The following is a 20,057-nucleotide window of genomic DNA, read 5'->3' on the forward strand; positions in this document are numbered from 1 at the left end:
TTTCACTTTTTTAATCTTAACTGACAATCTCTGCATTTAAAAATTAGTGTGTTAGGTCATTTACATGTATTGTGATTATTGCTGTGATTAAGTTTGAGTCTGTCATCTTTGTTATTTATTTTCTGTTTGTCCCATGTTTCTTGTTCCTTCTTTCTGCCTTCTTTTTCATTAATCAGGTATTTTTAAAAATTTTTATTTATGTCTTTTCTTCAGTCCTTAGCTATAATTCTTTGTGTCTTTGTTTTGTGCTGTTTTTACCGTAATGGTTGCTTTAGCATATACAACTTACCAGTCTACATTTAAGGGATATTATACCATAAGAACCTTACTATAGGTAGGGTACTTGTATTTCTGTCCCCTAGGCTTTTTATTATCATTTGTCAAGCATTTTACTATTATGTATATTATAAATTCCATAATACATTTTTCATTTTACTTCTGCCTATAGGTCTTCCTTTAATGTTCTTTTAGTGCAGGTCTTTTGGTCATGAATTCTTTTGTGTGAATATGGTGTTTTTACTTTGACTTTTTTTTTTTTAACCGCTTTATTAAGATATAATTCACATACTATACCATTCACCCATTTAAAGTGAACATTCAAGGGCATCTGAATGGCTCTGTTGGTTAAGTATCCGACTCTTGATCTTGGCTCAGGTCAGGATCTCATGATTGTGAGATTGAGCCCTGCATCCAGCTCAACACAGAGCTCTGTGCTGAGACTGCTTGGGATTCCCTCTCTCTCCCTTTCTTTCTGGCCCTCTCCTGCTCAATTCTCTCTCATGTGCATGTTTGCTCGCTCTCTCTCTCTCTCAAAATAAATAAACACACAAAAAAGAAAATCTTTCTTTAAAAAAATAGTGTTTTTAATACGTTTGTAGGATCTTATAGCCTTTATCACAGTTTTATTTTGGGACATTTTTGTCCCCCTAAAAGAAACCCCATACCCTTTAGCAGTTGTTCTGATCAGTTCCTATTCACTCTCATGTTTGGGAGAGATCCCCTACCCTAAATACCACAAGATGACTGAGCATACAACATCCAACATGGGACAGATGAGATAGCAATGTATTAGTTACATATACTCACAGCTCAACGGAGGGGAAAACCTCACAACATACAGGGCCACATGGGTGTTGTACTTGGGATCAAAGTGAACAAACATGGGCTGTGGGAGGCAGCCTTTATAGTAACATGAGGATGAGGTGACCCCTGGTTCCCACTAGAAGGTGTGATTACTTGTTCAAATAATTTCATAGGCTGGCAGGGAAGTAAAACTCATTAAGTTAAAAACCAAGTAGAATGCAACTAGTACAGCTGCATGGGGAACTAACTTACTTACTTTCTTTCTTTCTTTCTTTCTTTTCTTTTCTTTTCTTTCTTTTCTTTCTTTTCTTTCTTTTCTTTCTTAAATTTTATTTGAAGTAATCTTTATATTCAACATGGGGCTTGAACTCAAACCCTGAGATCAAGAGTTACATGCTCTGCCAAGTGAGCCAGCCAGGTGCCGAAGCAACTTTTCCACAGGATGGGGTGGGGCACATATCTGGTTAAGAGTAGGGGAACTCATGGTTAGGCATTTGGAGCCCTGCAAGGCCCAATGTGTCAAGGCAGCAGTTAATATTGAATCTTAATTTCATGCCTTACACCACAACAGTGAGTCTGCATTCCTCCCTGATCCCTCCTTCATCCCTTGACCACCACAAATCTGTTTTCTATCTTTATGGGTATGCCTATTCTAGACATTTCATATAAGTGGACTCCTACCATAGATGGTATTTTGTGTCTGAATTTTTCCCCTTAACGTCAGGTTTTCAAGGGTCATCGTGTTGTACCATCGATCAGTACTTCACACCTTTGTATTGCTGATTAGTATTCCATTCTGTGGCTGTATTACATCTTATTTATCCATTCTTCAGTTGATGGGCATTTAGTTGTTTCCACTTTTTGGCTGTTAGGAATAACGCTGCTCTGAACATTTGTGTACAATTTTTGTGTGGATGTATGTTTTCGTTTTTCTTTGGTATATGCCTAACTTTTCCTTTGCTTTTTAAAGCTTTTTATGCTGGATGTAAAATTTGGGTTGGTAGGGTTTTGTTTTTTTTCCTCTTTCAGTGATTTCAATATGTTCCCCTTCTGCCCTCTAGTTTGCATTGTTTCTGATGAGAAATCTGCTTTCATCTTTATCTTTATGCCTCTGACCACATAATGGCTTAGTCTGCTTTTAAGATTTTCTTTTTATCATTGGTTTTAAGTAGTTTGATTATAACATGCTCTGGTATAGTTTTCTTTATATTGCTTGTGTTCAGGGTTTGTTGAGATTCTTAGATCTGTGGGTTTACAGTTTTCATCAAATTTAGAGAGACTTCAGCTGTTATTTCTTTAACTATTTGTTTGGTCCCACTCCCACTTCGGGACTCCAATTATTCATAAAGTACACTGCTTGTCCCACAACTAACTGATATTCTTTTCATTTTGGAGGGATTCTTTTTTCTCTGTGTTTTCCATTTTTTATAATTTCTGTTGCTGTGCTTTCAAACTCAGTGCCTTTTCTAATTTCAAATCTCTTGTCAATCCCATTCAATATATTTTTCATCTCCGTTATCTCAAGAAGTTTGATTTGGGTCTTTTATATTTTCTAGGTCTCTGCTTAACTTTATGAACATAGAGTAGTTCTAATAACTGTTTTAATGTCTTTCTCTGCGAATTCTAACATTAATTTCTATTGATTAACTATTCTGTTAAATTTGCAATTTTTTTTTTTTTTTTTTTTTTTTTTTTTTTTTTTGGTAATCTTTCAGTGGATGCCTGATATTGTGAAATTTACTTTGTTGGATGCTAGATAATTTTATATTCTTGTAAATCTTCTTGAGCTTTATTTTGGGATGCAATTGTTACTTAGAAACAATATGAGCATTTCAGGTCTTATTTTTATGATATGTTAGGTGGGTCCATTGCCATGCCCAGTGTGGGTTAATTATTCTCCACTACTGAGGCAAGACCTTTCTGAGTATTCAGTACCCTGTGAATTATGTGTTTTACAGTCTGTGGAAGTAGGCCCTGTAGCCCAGAGTGAGCCTCATCTTCTCAGCTTAGGTCCTCCACGCCCAGTCTCATTTCACCTCTGCACCACTGCATGGGAATTCTCTCAAGGCCATCATAGAGCTCACCATCTTTGTTTTCCAGATTGCCTGTGTTATCTGATGCCGAAATATCTTAAAAATAGTTTCTTTTCTTCTCCTTCAGTTATTTTGGGGTATGGGGGGGTGCTAAATCTAGTCCCTTTGATGCCATTTTTGGCTGGAAGAGAAGTCTGCCCAAAAGGTTTTGACAGATGACTAAATCAGTTGGGATATGAACTCTTACATGGATTTGTTTTCATAGGATATTTTTGTTAGTATTTAAATTCATGATAAATTTCTTGATCTAAGTTAGTTTTCTTTCACCCTTACAGCTTGCCTCTGAATATTGATTTGCTAGATAGTCCAGACTTAATGGAAACAACCATTGATGATCTAATTGGGGCACCTGACACTCTGGAAACACCCCAAGTGCCAGATGAAGTTAACACAGTCACCGGGCAAACTGGATTAGAGGAACCTAAAGAGGAGTGCGGGAGTAAGTAAATGTTCTGTATAACATCAAGGACAACTTTTTATTTTACATCCCTTTGAAGTGAGCTATTTAAATCAGTTCCTTCAAGAATGTTTTATGCAATAGTTGAATTTTAAAATTTAAGGAAGAATAGTTGTGCCTTCTTGCCTGTTTTTGGCTTAAGGGTCCATTGAAATTGTTAAGATTACATAATTGGGACAATTAAACATTTGTGTCATTTGGGGCGCCTGGGTGGCTCAGTCGGTTGAGCGTCCAGCTTCGGCTCAGGTCATGATCTCACAGCCCGTGAGTTCGAGCCCCGCGTCGGGCTCAGTGCTGACAGTGCAGAGCCTGGAGCCTGCTTCGGATTCTGTGTCTCCCTCTCTCTCTGCCCCTCCTCTGCTCATGCTCTGCCTCTCTCTGTCTCAAAAATAAATAAAAACATTAAAAAAAAAATTAAACATTTGTGTCATTTATAAGTCATTAAACATTCATGAATTTTCTTTTTTCTTTTTAATGTTTATTTATTTTTGGAGAGAGAGACAGCACAAGCCAGGGGAGGGGGGGGGGGTGGAGGCGGACAGAGAGAGAGGGAGACACAGAATCCAAAGCAGGCTCCAGACTCTGAGCTGCCAGCACAGAACTTGACGCAGGGTTTGAACTCGTGAACTGAGAGATCATGACCTGGGCTGAAGTCAGCACCTTAACCGACTGAGTCATCCAGGAACCCTAAGCATTCATGAATTTTCAAACTTGCTTTTTTTACGTTGTTTCTTAAGTGGAAATTAAGAGAAAATTTCCTTAAAGATTTCCTATAACACAGGATTTAATAGATGTTCAGACATCCCATTAGCTCCTAGGAAGTATTTTGTTATTAATGAGGACTGTTGTTCCAGACCCACAAAAATAAATAATCCAGGAAGAGTGCTGCTTAACTTTTTAAAAAGTTAAGATACCTAACAGGAAGTGAGCCCCTCATTACAAAAGGTATTCAAACAGAGCTTAAATGATGTTGAAGTTGTGACAGAAGAAATTCTTGTGTAGCATGGGGGTTTCATTAATAAGACTTTTACTGAGTTCACATTTATAACGTGTTCAGAGTCATTCAATGAAAATAGAGTGTTTTGATATTAGGAATTAAGGTTTTATAATCTTGGTATCCAATTTATTCTGTATTTTCTTTTGGCTATAATATCAAAATCCTGATTCACATAGGTAAGTAGCTATACATGGTAACTTTTTTAAAAACATCCTGTAATTTTAGGATGTTCCTCAGACAAACAGAAGTAGCACAAGAAGCTTTATTTCAGCCAGAACCCCCCCCCCAACCCAGAACCCAATTTTGGGGGGTATTAAGTTATCAGCATAAGCTAAAGTATTTGTGGTCTCAACATCATCATGTTTAAAATTTAGTATCGCATAAAGAAGCGTTAAGAAAACCAGGAGATGGCAATTAAAGTACATAAACGAAAATGGAGGATTTGGGGAAGATCAGTGTTGAATTTGTGATTTTGTACGTTAAAATTACTGGAAAAGTTTTAAGAACTGCCAGTACTGGAAAACTATCTCTGGAAATTCTGTTATCATCGTACTAGGATCAGCTTTGGGAATCAGTATTCCTTAAAAGCTCCCTATCCGGTTTTAATGTGTAGCCTTGGGAGGGATCCACTGAGTTAATGAATGGACACTTTATAAGATCCCTTTGATGAGGAGAAAATGATTTCATAGTTTTTCCCTCCCTTCTACCTAATTAAATAGAAATTACTGGGCATGGGGCGCCTGGGTGGCTTAGTTGGTTGAGCATCCGACTTCAGCTCAGGTCATGGTCTTGCAGTTCTTGAGTTCAAGCCCCTCATTGGGTTCTGTGCTGACAAACAGCTCAGAGCCTGGAGCCTGCTTCAGATTCTGTATCTCTGTCTCTCTGTCCCTCCCCTGCTCATGCTCTGCCTCTCTCTGTCTCTCAAAAATAAGTAAATGTTAAAATTAAAAAAAAAAAATTACTAGGCATTCAACAGCTTGCTTTTTCATGAGACTGTGTGAAAATTCAAACTCATACCAGATTAGTCCCTGCAAAATAAGATTATTACAGAGTGGCTAATTTAAATAGAGTTCGTTTAAAGCTGAATTGTGTTTAATATATTATCTTTTCAGTGGTTAGAGAACTTTATTTGTAATGTGTTTTGCAGCTAGGTGGAACATAAGAGAGACAAAAGGCTTTTCCTGCATTGCACCTGTGTTATCAATACATAATATGTTGTATCAGTCAATGAATAAATGTATGTCCTCCATCTGTTTGCTTCATAAAAGTGTAGTTTTAGGCAGCGTATAGTCAGGGCCGAGGAAAGAAAGTGGCAAGGCAAAGTACTGAGGTCGGCAGGAGGAGCTTGGGTTGTGGTTGTGGAAGGATCGTGTCACAGGTGTTCTCTGCCTTTTCTTCGGATATTTTGGCTGGTAAGCCTTCTTAACTGCACGTGCTCTTGAGATTCCATGTCCAGTGGCTTTCTAGGAGTACTGTAGATACAGGGCAATGTTCCTGTTTGGGTTAACTTTTAAAGGCCAACTGGGACTCAGTTATCCACACTTTTTTTTTTTAATTTTTTTTTAACGTTTATTCATTTCTGAGAGACAGAGAGAGACAGAGTGCAAGTGGGGGAGGGGCAGAGAGAGAGGGAGACACAGAATCTAAAGCAGGCTCCAGGCTCTGAGCTGTTAGCACAGAGCCTAACACGGGGCTCGAACCCACGAACCATGAGATCATGACCTGAGCCGAAGTTGGATGCTTAACCGACAGAGCCACCCAGGCTCCCCAACATGCTCTTTTTTTTTTTTTTAATGTTCATTTTTAAGACAGAGTACGAGCGGGGGAGAGGCAGAGAGAGAAGGAGACATAGAATCTGAAGTGGGCTCCAGACTCTGAGCTGTCATCACAGAGCCCGATGAGGGCGGGGGTTGAACCCACAAACTACAAGATCATGACCTGAGCCAAAGTTGGACGCTTAACTGACTGAGCTACCCAGGTGCCCCTGTTTGGGTTAACTTTTAAATTAATAGTTACCTGGTTCTAGAAAGAAAATGTATTTATTCTGTGGTCATCTGGATTATTCCATTTAATTTTTGATAACTGGTATTGGGGAAAAAAACTTAAGTGTATTACCTCACACAGCTATGACAGATTGACAGACTAAGGGGCCATGTTGCCATTTTTTCCCAGCATTAAAAGATGCCTCAGAGAAGCTCAGACACCTTGAGTTGGAAAGCAGTCTGTTGCTGTCCTCCCGTCCCAGCGTTGATGTCAACATCAACAACCAGGTATTCAGATTTCTCCCTCATATACCTGTACACATCTTCAGACCTTGTGGAAATCCCTGCTTTCCAAAGCTGATGCTTTCTCTCTCTTCTTTCACTGGGGAATGTGTGTGTGTGGACTTCTTACAGATCTCTTTAAAAAGCACAGTTCATGTATGTTCTGGAGGAGAGGAAGAAACTTGGGCCATGATAGGAACTGTAAAGTCATCTCCTGAGTGTTTTTAAACACACATGCAAAGTATTGTGGTTGCTTTAAACTTGTTCTTTTGATTCAGCCCATCCTCTTTCTAATTCTATTCAATGGGTTGTGCTATAGTTGAAGAACCAGTTGAAAGCCTTTCAAAATTACAGAAGGATTTGTTCAAATGGGAGCTGCTCTGTCCTATAAACAAGGAAGAGAATGGAACTTGAGATGCTTCAGCTTTGTCCTTCATAACTTTTACCACCCTGTGCCCTTGGAGTTTTAGGTGTGAGGTGGGGGGTGCATCCCAATTTAACATATTAAACTTTAGTTCATTGTTTGAGTGTAATTTAAAAATTTTCTTAAATAACTTATAGAGATAATTAAAAATAGATCAGATGAGGTAAAAATAATTTACTGTGTCAGCTACTAGGTGTCCCTACTAAATGGAAGAGTAAATTTTAGATAATGATCTGGAGACACCCTTTTTTCCATATATAGACAACAGATAACAAGGGTCTGTTGAATTAATTTTGTTGTGGTTTTAAAGAGGAAAAGGGACCAGCTGATTTGTAGTGTTCTTTCATCCTTGGATAACTAGCTGGAATTTCTTCAGAGACCAGTATAACAGAGAGAGTGATTTTCTTCTTTCTTGTCATTGTTCAAGCTATCTTTTTGAATCCAACTTGGTTTTCTTTTTCCTTTTTCTGTTTTTGCTTAGGAATGTCTTTTACAAGCTGATTAAATTCCAGAAAGGCTTTCATTTTCTTGACCCCTCAGTATTTTTCAATTATATTGATCTGTTTGCTTTCATATCGTCCATTGTTTTTACTATCTCTATAGGTAGGGGAATGCAGGGTCAGAGACAGAGGGTTAATTGAAAGCTCTAGATGAAAGTTTTAGAGGGTTAGGAATTAATTTGAGAAGAATTTAATGAAGGACTAGAATGAACCTGAAGGAGAATGGTGAATCTTGCTGGGCATAGGGTGGGAGAAGAGGAATGATTGTTCCACTGGAAGGGAGTTCATGCAAATCCACTGAATAGCAATGTGTTTCTTTTGTAAAATTCCCTGCATGTCTTATTATAATATCACTGAGCCTCCAAAGCAGAGAATCTGTTAAATTAATCTTGAAGACTTGAAGAACGAACAGGAGTGTGGGTTCAGGATAGGAAAGGGAGTGTAAGAGTAGGTTAGGTAAAGGACAGTGGCTGCCGTAAAGGAACATTCTGGGGTTCACATAGCTAGAAAAAATGATAGCTAATATTTAGTGAGATTAATCAACGCCAGGCAGGAATAACAAGAAAGAACTCAGTGTTGTATTAAAAAAAAATAAGAGACCTCTTTATAACTAGAGTGCTATATACAAGTTTGATTCCTGTTTTATATATATGATACATTTTTAATCCAGTCTGATTTCTCTACCTTTATCATCAGTAGATCACGTTTTCTTAGGGAATGCAAATTAATCTTGATATAAGCTTTACTAATTAAAGTAATCTTAGAATGAAAAACCTGTAAATAAAATACATTAGGGTAAAGCAAAGTACCAATTTTGGATGATTAGCTCTAAGAATTGTGGAACTGAGAAGCTGTAAGCCAGTGACAGAATGTTAGGCTCAGACTAGCACTACTGACAGCAGAGTTGACTTCAAACTCATGTCTTGAGAACCCATTTTAGAGGGACCTTATGCCATGGGAGGCCTACATTATTACCCAGGATTGATGCAGTCCCTTGACATCCTGATACACTGTTGATTCAGTTATACAAACGTGTTTATTGTTTACTTTCTGTAAGATAAACTAATAAGATGAAAGAAAACAGCTAAGAAATACAGTTTTTGGAAGGCAATATCAGGATCCATGAAGACTGACAGGCTGGTATGATGCACTATATATAAGAATATATGTTATAAATCTGAAAATACAGGATTAGGATAGAGAGGTAGAATATAAAACAAGCATGTGTAAAAAAGTGTTTTAGGAATATGTAAATGTGGTTTGAAGTGTGACTGGCAGAACATCTCTGTTATATTAACCAAAAGGGTTTAAAAAGGGAGGTCCAAACATAGTATTATTATAGTCATTTCTGGGTAGCACTCTTCAAAACTGATTTAGGAAACTAAAGCAGTTTGAGAAGAGAAGGAACTGAATGGTGAAAGCTCTTGAAGCTGAGTTACAACTAAGGATCAGTAGTCTCAGGAAATAGCATTTTATTAAAAAAATTTTTTTTGACGGGGGCGCCTGGGAGGCTCAGTCAGTTGAGCATCCAACTTTGGCTCACGTCATGATCTCTCGATTCGTGAGTTGGAGCCCTATGTCGGGCTCTGTGCTGACAGCTCAGAGCCTGGAACCTGCTTCAGATTCTATGTCTCCCTCTCTCTCTGCCCTCTGCATTCCTCCCCCATATGCACTCTGTCTCTCAAAAATAAATAAACATTAAAAAAATTTATTTTTTAATTTTTTTTAATGTTTATTTATTTTTGAGAGACAGAGACAGGGTGTAAGCAGGGGACAGAGAAAGAGGGAGACACAGGATCCAAAGCAGGCTCCAGGCTGTGAGCTGTCAGCACAGAGCCTGATGCAAGGCTTGAACTCACAAACCAGGACCATAACCTGAGCTGAAGTTGGACGCTTAACCGACTGAACCAATCAGGTGCCCCAGGAAGGGCATTTTAGATATCTGAAGAGGTATTATGTGGAAGAGGCATTAGTGTAACCTGTTTTAATAGCCTCCAAGAAGAGTTGAGGTCAGCGAGTATGTAAGAGGTGTGCAGGTGTCACCTTGATATGAAAAACATTTTCTGGGGTACCTGGCTGGCTCATTCAGTGGGGTGTGTGACTCTTGATCTTGGGGTTGTGAGTTCAAGCCCCACATTGGATGTAGAAATTACTTAAAAATAAAATCTCTAATAAAAAAGAAAGGAAGGAAGGGAAAGAAAGAGAGAGGGAGAGAGAAAGAGAGGAAGGAAGGAAGGAAGGAAGGAAGGAAGGAAGGAAGGAAGGAAGGAAGGAAGGAATCATTTCCTAACAGTAATTTCCCAAGAAAGCAGCACGTTCTTCAATGTGGGAAGTTCCTCAGGCAAAGATAAATTAACCACATTATGGGCTCTTTTGGTGGTTGGAGGAACTGATCATTCTGTCCAACCTTGAGATGCTGTGATTAAGTGTCATTGTTGGGGTTCTTCCCTCTTTTTTGTAACTCCTCTTTTTAGAAATTTATTCACAGTTTCTGTGCTTGACCTATGTGTTTGAAGTCCTTTAGGGCTTATGCTGGATCAAGATCTATAGATTTTTCAAGTTACGTTCCTCCTCTTAATTACCTGAGGCAATTCCAAGATTTTCTTTATCTCCAGATTTCATTTTAGAAATCATTTTTTTCTTGTTCTTCAGTCAGCAAAAAAAGTGCTTAAAAAGGGGTGCCTGTCTGGCTCAGTTGGTGGAGTGTGCAACTCTTGATCTCAGAGTTGTGAATTCGAGCCCCATGTCAGGTGTAGAGATTACTTAAAAATAAAATCTTCCGAAAAAATGCTTAAAGTAACAAAAGTTAAACTGCATTTATTAGTGAGGACAGGTGGCCTAATTAAGACATGCATGGCCCATGGAGAGCAAACTGAGGGTTATTGGAGGGGTTGTGGGAGGGAGGATGGGGTAAATGGGTAAGGGGCACTAAGGAATCCACTCCTGAAATCACTGTTGCACTGTATGCTAACTAATTTGGATGTAAATTATAAAAAAAAAAAAAAAAATTGAAAGAAAAGTATCAGAAAAAAAAAAAGACATGCATGGCCTTTAGCAACTGGTCTTTTTTGGGAAAAGAATTAAAAGTAGGGCACGACAACTGTATTCTATTGACTAGGAATTGGCGGGCTATTTCCATGAAGGGTCAGATAGTAAGTATTTTAGTCTTGCCAACCATACTGTCTCTGTTACAACTACTCTGGCATTGCAACACAAAAGCAACCACATAGGAATGAGCATGGCTGTGTTCCAGTAAATTTTATTTACAAAAGCAGGTGGTGGGCTAGATTTGACCTGTGAGTTATACTTTGCTGACCTCTTCTCTTGATAGTTAAGAACTTAATCTGCAACAGGTTGCCACCATATATGATTTGGAATAATCTGTCATTTTTACCCTTTTGATTTGCTTGTATCCAGACTTTAAAAAGGTATAACCAAGAACTATCTCAAAAGCCAAACTTGGCACACAGAATAAAACAAAACAGAAAAATGAGTTTATTTTAAGGTTTCAGTTGCAAGCCAGGGACCTGACAGCTGCAGGAGCAATGAGTCCTGAGTTGCTCACACAGAGGAATTGTTTATGGGGTAAATATAGAAGTTTTGTTGTTTTTTTTTTCTCCCAGCTGATTGATTGCTTAGTGGTCCTGTTTTATTTGGATCAGGATAGCTGACTCAGGGGAACAGGGAAGTCCAGAGATGGTGTGAACTAGCTTGGCATTTAGAAGTTGTCTGGTTTTCTCTGCTGATTTCTGAGAAGAACTGTAAATTCTTTTTTTTTTTTTTTAGAACTGTAAATTCTTGTCAGATTTCCTTCATGTACGTATGTTGATCATCTCCATTTTTATCCTTGACATAAGTGACACCATTTCACTTGATTCTGCAAGTCATTACCTACCTACCTTTCTTTCTTTCTTTCTTTCTTTCTTTCTTTCTTTCTTTCTCTCTCTTTCTCTTTCTTTCTTTCTTTCTTTCTTTCTTTCTTTCTTTCTTTCTTTCTTTCTTTCCTTCTTATAATAATCTATTGTCCCATTAGCTAACATATAGTGTATACATTGTAGTCTTAGCTTCAGGAGTAGATTCCCACGATTCATCACTTACATACAACAGCCACTGCTCATCCCAGCAAGTACCTTCCTCAATGACCATCTCACATTTTTTCCACCTTCCCAACCCCCGTCCCCATCAACCCTCAGATTACAAGTAGTTAACTTTCTTTACATCTGCCCTGGACACAGGGCAGTGGACACAGAAGGTATGTGAATAAGTCTTACTTCCCTTTGGAAATGGAGGCAGTCTTCAGACATTAGCTGTGCAACGGCCATACTTCTCCAGAAATCAGTGAGCTGGTACATATCATGTAATTAGTAAGTAGAAATTATACTTTTTATGAATGCAAAGGCAAATATTTCTTGCTTGGCAATAATTGGTAAATAATTTTCCCCGTACCCTCTTGAGTTCTTGGCTGAGACCTCTGTGACAAAAGACCGAGTAACAAGAGAAAAACAAGTTTCCTAACCCAGGAAAAAATGAATAACTCTCAGAGACAGCTTAGAATTCCTGCTTGAATACCACCTTCAGCTAGAGTTGAAAGATGCAGGGGAAGCCAGTTATGAGAAAGTTATAAGGAAAAGTCTGATAAATAAGAGTAAGGTTGTTACGCAGATTTGATTCCTTGCTTTTCATTGAGAAGGGTCTGAAGTACCCAGGGATTAATCTTTGTCCTTCTTGGTGGAGTGGGGAGGAGGGATACTTTTGTAAGTTTATGTTCTGCTTTTAGGCAAATAGGGGGAGAGTGGAGAGCTTTTCTTGTGGCCTTCCAAGATGGACTATCAGTGGCATAGTAACTGGCTGCCACTGGAATTATGTACTATAATAAAAGAAAGTGAAAGTGTTTTAAAGCTGTTACACTCAACTGTATATCAGTAATTTTTTAATGTTCTCATACATCATAACTATAGAAGATACAGATTTTTAAAAGCAGGAAATTTTAAATCTTCCGTTATTCACTGCTAAGAGATAACTACAGTTAACGGTTTTAAGATAAATAATTTCCAAACATTTAAATGTGATGTATTTTTTTAAAATAAAAGTGCAGGGACAATTGCTTTTTAAAACTAATCGATTGTAAACATCTTTCTTTATCAATGACCTATTACAGACAGTAGTTAAATTGCATGCCCATGTCACCATTGTGTTTACTCAGTTCCCTGTTGGACATTTAGATTATTGCTAACTTTCACTGTCATAATCAGTGCTGTGACAAACAGCCTTATAAATAAATACCTTCAATCATCTGATTATTTTCCTGGAAAGGAAGTGATAGGTAGAAGTATAGGCAATTTTAAAGCCTTTATACTTTTGCAAAAATTGGGAGATGGTGACAGTTTATACTTTTACTTGTGAGATGTGTGTTGAATTCTTGTCTTTGTTTGTAATATAGGCAGGTTGCTCTGAGAATCCTATAACTTGCAAATTTCAATAATTACCAAGTAATCTCAAGTCTGCAACATAATTGACTCTGAAAAGAAAATGTCAAACTATTTTGAATTAGCCATGATTTTTCCCTATATATATACTATTAGGATATAATTGACAAATGAATTTGTATTATATTTAAGGAATACAATGTGATGATTTTATATACATATACATTGTGAAATGATGTCTACAACTGAATTAATAAATATATCCATCACCTCATGTATTTACCTTTTTGTTTTGTTTTGGGTTTTGGTGACAGTGCTTAATTAGCAAATTTCAAGTATTCAGAACAGTATAATTAGCTATAGTCACCATGCTATACATTAGATTCTCAGAATTTAATTCATTTTATAACTGAAAGTTTGTACCTTTTTACCAAGCTTTACCTATTTTCCTACCCTCAAGCCCCTGGCAACCACCATTCTACTCTGTTTCTGAGTTGGATTTTTTGTTTGTTTAGAGTCCACATGTAAGTAATACCATGCAATATTTGTCATTCTCTGACTTGTTTCACTTAGCGTAATGTATGTTGTTGCAAATGGCAAGATTTCCTTCTTTTTTAAAACTGAAGTATAATTGACATGCAGTTTTATATTAGTTTCAAATGTATAACATAATGATTCTACAATTACAAGCATTATAAAATGCTCACTATAAGTGTAGTTACTATCTGTCACCATACAAAGTTACTACAGTATTATTGGCTATGTTGGCTATGCTAAGACTTCCTTGTTTTTAAACGTAAATAATATTTCATATATGTACATACACTCACTCACCACATTTTTACTCCATTCATCCGTCGGTGGATGCTTAGGTTGTTTCCATATCTTGGCTACTATGCATAATATTACAGTAAACACAGGAGGGAGATACCTACTCAAGATAGTGATTTTGTTTCCTTTGGATATATACCCAGAAGTGGGATTCCTGGATCATACAGTGTGAACTAGTCATGATTGAAGAAGGATGTAAGGAACTTCCTGCAATTAATAGGAATCATTCCAAACACTAAGCAGTTACAGACATAGAGTTAGTCCAGAATGGTGATTCTCAGACTTACATGTGTGTTAGAATCACATAGAGGAGCTTGTTAAACATTCAGATTTTAGGGCCCCCCCCCTGGAGGCAGATGTGTGGAAACCACACTGAGAAACACCAAATCAGAATAAGCACGTTAATTAAATCTTTTCAAATCTGAAAGAATGGTGTACTATATAATCCCATACATGGCAGCTAGCCTGTTTTACAGAACAGAAGCTGTGTGTGAGACTAAGAAAATGTTTAGAGTCAGTCTGTTGTTTAGATCAGCCTTAAATAGCAAGCACGTAATAATAATGATAATTGTTGTTGTAGTCATTCATTTTAAGGTATCAGTTGTAGTACAGATAATTTAAACTTCTTAATTTGCTTCCTTCCATTTATTTCTTTTCATAATGGTTTGTTTATAATGTTTTCATTAAGATCTTCACTGACTGGACTTGTGCCTTATTCTGTCATTTTCATAAGTCTGTACCTGAGAGTGACTGTGGCTATATAACATAATCCCAAGCAAAATCATCTGCCTGATGACAGCTCCAGAATTACAGGGATTAGCCTGTGTAGGGCCTAACCTAAAATCCGGTTGAAGTTAATTACAGCAAATGGCACATGTTCTCCATGTGTGATTTAACTCAGGCATCTGTCCTGGATGATGTAGTCAGTTCTTCAGTAGCTTTAAGGCAGGAAGTTGGGCTAGATGATTTCTAGAGATCTCTACCAATTTGTATTTCATGTTTCTGACTATTGAGTCTTAGTTTGAAACTGCTTATGGTGGGAGGGGACTATTCCTGGAATAGGATAGGAAGGCTTAAGACACGTGATATCCTGGTTGTCTGAATATGAACTTTCATCAGCCCCTTTCCTATTTCTGTATAACTATAGCCCGCCAGAGTTGCTTACACTGTATTTTTAATATCTAGGAGGAGGTGGTGAAGTTGACTGAGAAATGTCTTAATAATGCCATTGAGAGCCCAGGATTGAATGCCAGGAGAGTTCCTCCTGACTTGAAGAGTAACATTTTGAAGGCTCAAGTAGAAGCAGAAGCAGTGCATAAGGTAAGCTGCCTTTAATGGGGAGAGTCCTGATGAAGCGGAAATAAATGAGACTTACAGCTGAGAACCCTGAAGACACATAAAGTACATGAGTGTTAAATAAGGGTGACCTAGCTAGTGATTGCAGACAGCGAGTAGTTCCCAGAAACAGGCTCAGGATGGCAGAATGCCTTCCCAAGTCTAAGTCTAAGCTAGTTTAAGAGGAGGCAGTCATGGGAGAAAAAGTTGAGAGTAAAGACCCTCTAGGGTGTAAGAACTTTTTTTTTTTTTTTAAACTTTTGTTAGGGGCACCTGGGTGGCTCAGTCGATTAAGCATCTGACTCTTGATTTCAGCTCAGGTCATGATCTCACCATTCGTGAGTTTGAGCCCACATCAGGCTCTGTGCTGTCAGCTCAGAGCTTGCTGCGTGGAATTCTCTCTCTCTCCCTCTCTCCCTCTCTCCCTCTCTCCCTCTCTCCCTCTCCCTGCCCCTCCCCACTTGCTCTCTCTCTCTCTCAAAATAAATAAATAAATTTTTAAAAAATTAAAAAAAAAACTTTTTTTCCCTTTAATTTTAATTTTTTTTTTATAATTTACATCCAAATTAGCATATAGTGCTACAATGTTTTCAGGAGTAGATTCCTTAGTGCCCCTTACCCATTTAGCCCATCCCCCCCACAACCCCTCCAGTAACCCTCAGTTTGTTCTCCATATTTATGAGTCTCTTATGTTTTGTCCCCCTCCCTGTTTTTATATTATTTTTGCTTCCCTTCCCTTGGATGGAGGAAACCCTTCCAAATTCCTATGGAAGTGAGTCCCTAATCTTTGCCGTTTTTATAGCCAGAAAATCTAATGATTTTTAGATTCCTGTCAATACTGTCTGTGGTTTCAGGTCTTTAGCAGTCTGCTACTTCCCCACCACCCATCTGACTTCAGTTTGGTAAAGTTGCATGTCACAGTAGTGACAGTTGCAAGGTGAAGGAGTTGGCTGTGACACTGTGAAGGATGCCATGCCCTTCACAGCCTTCAAGGCCTTCAAGGACCAGCCCCCATGAAGTTTATGGCATTCATGCTGTCAGAGTCTGCTTTCCCTTGGTGCTCCCTAACTTTCAGACTTACCCTCCGTACTAAAATCAGGACAGCGGCCCGTCTCACCAAGTCATGTTATCAACTAGGATTTCAAAATATCTTGTTGAGAAGATGCACTTTACCCATCCTGTCCCCAGGCACAAGCCTTGAACAGAACCTGAGAAGATTTGAGGAATATTGTTCATGCTTTGGTTATTTATCCTCTCCCCCTAGTGTAAACATAAAGCATGATATTTGTATATAAAAGTAAATATGAAATATGATGATACAGGCTCTGGAATCAGACAACTTGAGTTTGAATCCCTTTCTAGTCTACCACATACTAGTGTTGTGATTTGGCAAGTTAGTTTCTCTAAGCCTCAGTTCAATCGTGTTTAAGAAAAGATAATGGTAGTACCTACCTTAAGGTGGGTTATAAGGACAGTAAATGTAGAGGACATGGAATGGTGAGTGCCTGGCACATAAACAGCATTTGATCAAGTATTGAAGCTATGTGTTGTATTAGCAGTGGCGGTAGTTGTTACTGTTGTTACCTTACATGATATTTCCACTTTGGGACTTTTCTTGACTTGAAGAAGAGAAAAATAAAGTCAATAGCCCTAAAATAAAAAGATTTTATTTTACAGTTAAAAACTTCCCCATGAAGAAAAATCCAGGGCCAGATGCCTTCATTTGGGAAATCTACTGAAGAAATAATTGTTCCATACAAACTCTTTCAGAAAATAGAAGAGGAGGAAGCACTTCCCAACTCATTTAATGATACTAGTATTACCCTGGTATACCAAAACCAGCAAAAGATTTCATATGAAAAGAAACTATAGACTAATACTCTTCTTGTGCATAGACTCAAAAATCCTTAACAAAATAGACCAAGTAGGGTTTATCTCAGGAAAAAAGTCGGTTTATAATTTAAAAACCTCTGTAGTTGACCATATTAAAAAGTAAAGAAAATTGTCTCAATTCATATGGAAAAGGCATTTCACAGAAATCAACACCCATTCATGGTAAATGCTCACAGCAAACTAGAAATAGAATGGAGCTTGTTCAGCCTGATAAAGGGTATCAACGAAAAAAGTCTACAGCTAGCATCACATGCGTGCTGAAAAACACATTCACTGAAATGGCCAGTATTAAAAACTGACCATCCCTGTGTTAGCAGTGATGGCACTCCTGCAGTGCACGTTGCTGGTAAGAATATAAAACGTTACAAGCACTTTACGAAGCATTTGACAATGTATTAAATACACAATTCCTACATGACCCCGCAGATCCACTCTGAGGTATGTACCCCAGAGAAATGAAAACGTAGGTTCATACAGGTTATTAGTACATGAATGTTCTTAGCATTATTTGAAGTCGCTAAAAACTAGGAAAAACCCAAATGTCCATAAACAGGTAAACAAATTGTGGTATATTCATACAGTGGAATGCTACTCAGCACATAAAAAGGAATGAATTGGTGATACATGAGCATCATGGGTGGATCTCAAAAACGTCATGCTATTCTAAAGAGATAGACACTGAAAAGATAGGCATTATGATTCCATGTGTATAAAACTATAGGACATACAGCTCATTGTTTGCCGTGTGTCAGGGTTTTTGATGGGGTTGCATTGGAAGCCTCAAGGGAACACTGTGGGGGTAGTGACAGTGTTGCACGTGTTGATTGTGGTGTTGGTTATGCACCTGTATATATTTTTCAAAATTCATCAAACCACACATTAAAAATGTGTGCTCCAATCAGTTTTCTAGGTGTGTAGGATGGTTTAGTGTTGGTCTGGCTGTATTTCATGGACCCGAGACATGAGGGTTATGGGAGGGGCTGTGGGAGGGGGATGGGCTAAATGGGTAAAGGGCACTAAGGAATCTACTCCTGAAATCATTGTTGCACTATATGCTATCTAATTTGGATGTAAATTTAAAAAAATAAAAAAAAAGTTAACAATGTGCTTTTTACTCTATGTAAATGATACCTCAATCAAGTTAAGAGAAAAAACTGATCCCCTCAGAAAAATATTTTAGAATTTCCTCCTAACATACCTTTTGTGTTCAGGGAAAAATAAAAAGCCAAATATGCAGCTTAGTATCTGTCTCTTCTTTTTATCAGGTAAATTCAAAAAATTCTGACATCGAATCTTTTGGGATTCTGTATATATTGACTAACACACCATGGTGTCTTAAATAATTGAGAGCTGTCTAGTAAAGGGCGTAAATTTGTGTACTATTGAAGTAGAAGTGTGGATTATTAATTTGGGTATGGGTGAGACTGCACTAGGTGAGGTACTGGTATTTCCATATGTAAGGTATGATTACCTCTGGAACTGAAGCAAAGTGATATTTCTGTTTTTACTGGAAAGATGTGTAAATTCCTTATTACTTTAGTATCCTTACAAAGATTTACTTTTTTTTTTTCTTCATTTTCTCAGGTTACAAGAGAAGATAGCTTATTAAGTCATAAAAACGCACATGCTCAGGATGCTGCCACAAACAGGTACAGTTTGGGTTAGACTGAATTAATTTGATGTTCTTTTCCTCTTAACTTTGCTTTTTTGCTCTTTTTTCCTGTTCTTCAGTGTATCCCCAAATAATTTCAGGATATCTATTTGAAAGATAGCTTGAATTCACTCTTGTATCCATTACATCATAGCTGTTTACTTCCTAGTTTTAGATTATCTAGAGATAATTCTAATAGTCTCTACATTCTCATCCTTCTACTGCAGAGCAAAAGCGACCTTTAAAGATATTTTTAATCTGCATGGTGAGGAATGTATATTATTTCTCTTAACTTCAGTGCCATCCTATTATCACAGTGGCTTTGTTCTTACAAACTTTCTACTATGGGCTCTTACATTATTCACATAAATTTCTTTGCTGTTTTAAGTCCCTTCTGTGTCTCTTTCCTTTAATGAGTATTAGGCCATTTATTTGTTTTGCTAGGCTTTTATCCCCTGCTCTGTGCCAATTGTTTTGTTCATCACTGTGTATCCAGTGTTTTGTGCTTAGTTGGTGCTAAACATTGTTGAATGAATGAGTGCTATTTCTTTTCCCATTATTCAAAATGTATTCAGTGAGCAGTTTCCTGATTAATCTTATTCAGTTCCAGGTACTGTAACCAACATAGCCCTAAAGCATATAGCATGCTTCATATTGTGTAGTTAGTATTCAACAAACATACTAATTGGTGATCAGGGTAAAACTAGAATTACAATTTAACTTTTTAATTAACTTCAGTAAATCATTTGGCCCACGACATTTAATTTTTAAATTTTTTTTTAAAGTTTATTTATTTTGAGAGAATGTGTGCAATTGCAAGCAAGGGAGAGGCAGAAAAAGACGGAGAGAGAGAATCCCAAGGCAGCACCGAGCCTGACATGGGACTTGATCTGAAATGTGAGATTATGACCTGAGTCGAAATCAAGAGTTGGACACTTAACTGAATGAGCCACCCAGCCACTCCTGGCCCACAACACTTTAAATACTGTTATTATTTAGAGTCTTTTAGAACTTCATTTAAAAAAAAATTTTTTTTTTTTCCAATAGGAAAATAATGGGGATAGGACTGCCCAGTTGCATTGAACTCTTACTGCTGGAAACAC

The 20,057-nt window shown here is 37.6% G+C and overlaps 1 protein-coding gene across 7 annotated transcripts in view; it reads left to right on the forward strand.

The window, feature by feature from the left end:
* Nucleotides 1–20,057, forward strand: part of EPB41L5 (erythrocyte membrane protein band 4.1 like 5) — a 140,594-nt gene that overhangs the window by 98,539 nt on the left and 21,998 nt on the right. For 6 of the 7 annotated variants that reach the window (XM_078451378.2, XM_060625466.3, XM_078451377.2 and 3 more), the window contains exons 17-20: nucleotides 3,452–3,615; nucleotides 6,803–6,900; nucleotides 15,261–15,395; nucleotides 18,888–18,952. In XM_078451378.2, coding sequence (XP_078307504.1) covers nucleotides 3,452–3,615; nucleotides 6,803–6,900; nucleotides 15,261–15,395; nucleotides 18,888–18,952 — 462 coding nt within the window. Of the gene's footprint in view, nucleotides 1–3,451; nucleotides 3,616–6,802; nucleotides 6,901–15,260; nucleotides 15,396–18,887; nucleotides 18,953–20,057 lie in introns of those variants that run through there. The other variant, XM_060625468.2, reaches the window with a different exon arrangement.

This window comes from Panthera onca, chromosome C1 (assembly GCF_046562875.1).
Source record: "Panthera onca isolate mPanOnc1 chromosome C1, mPanOnc1 haplotype 2, whole genome shotgun sequence".
Lineage (NCBI taxonomy): Eukaryota > Metazoa > Chordata > Mammalia > Carnivora > Felidae > Panthera > Panthera onca.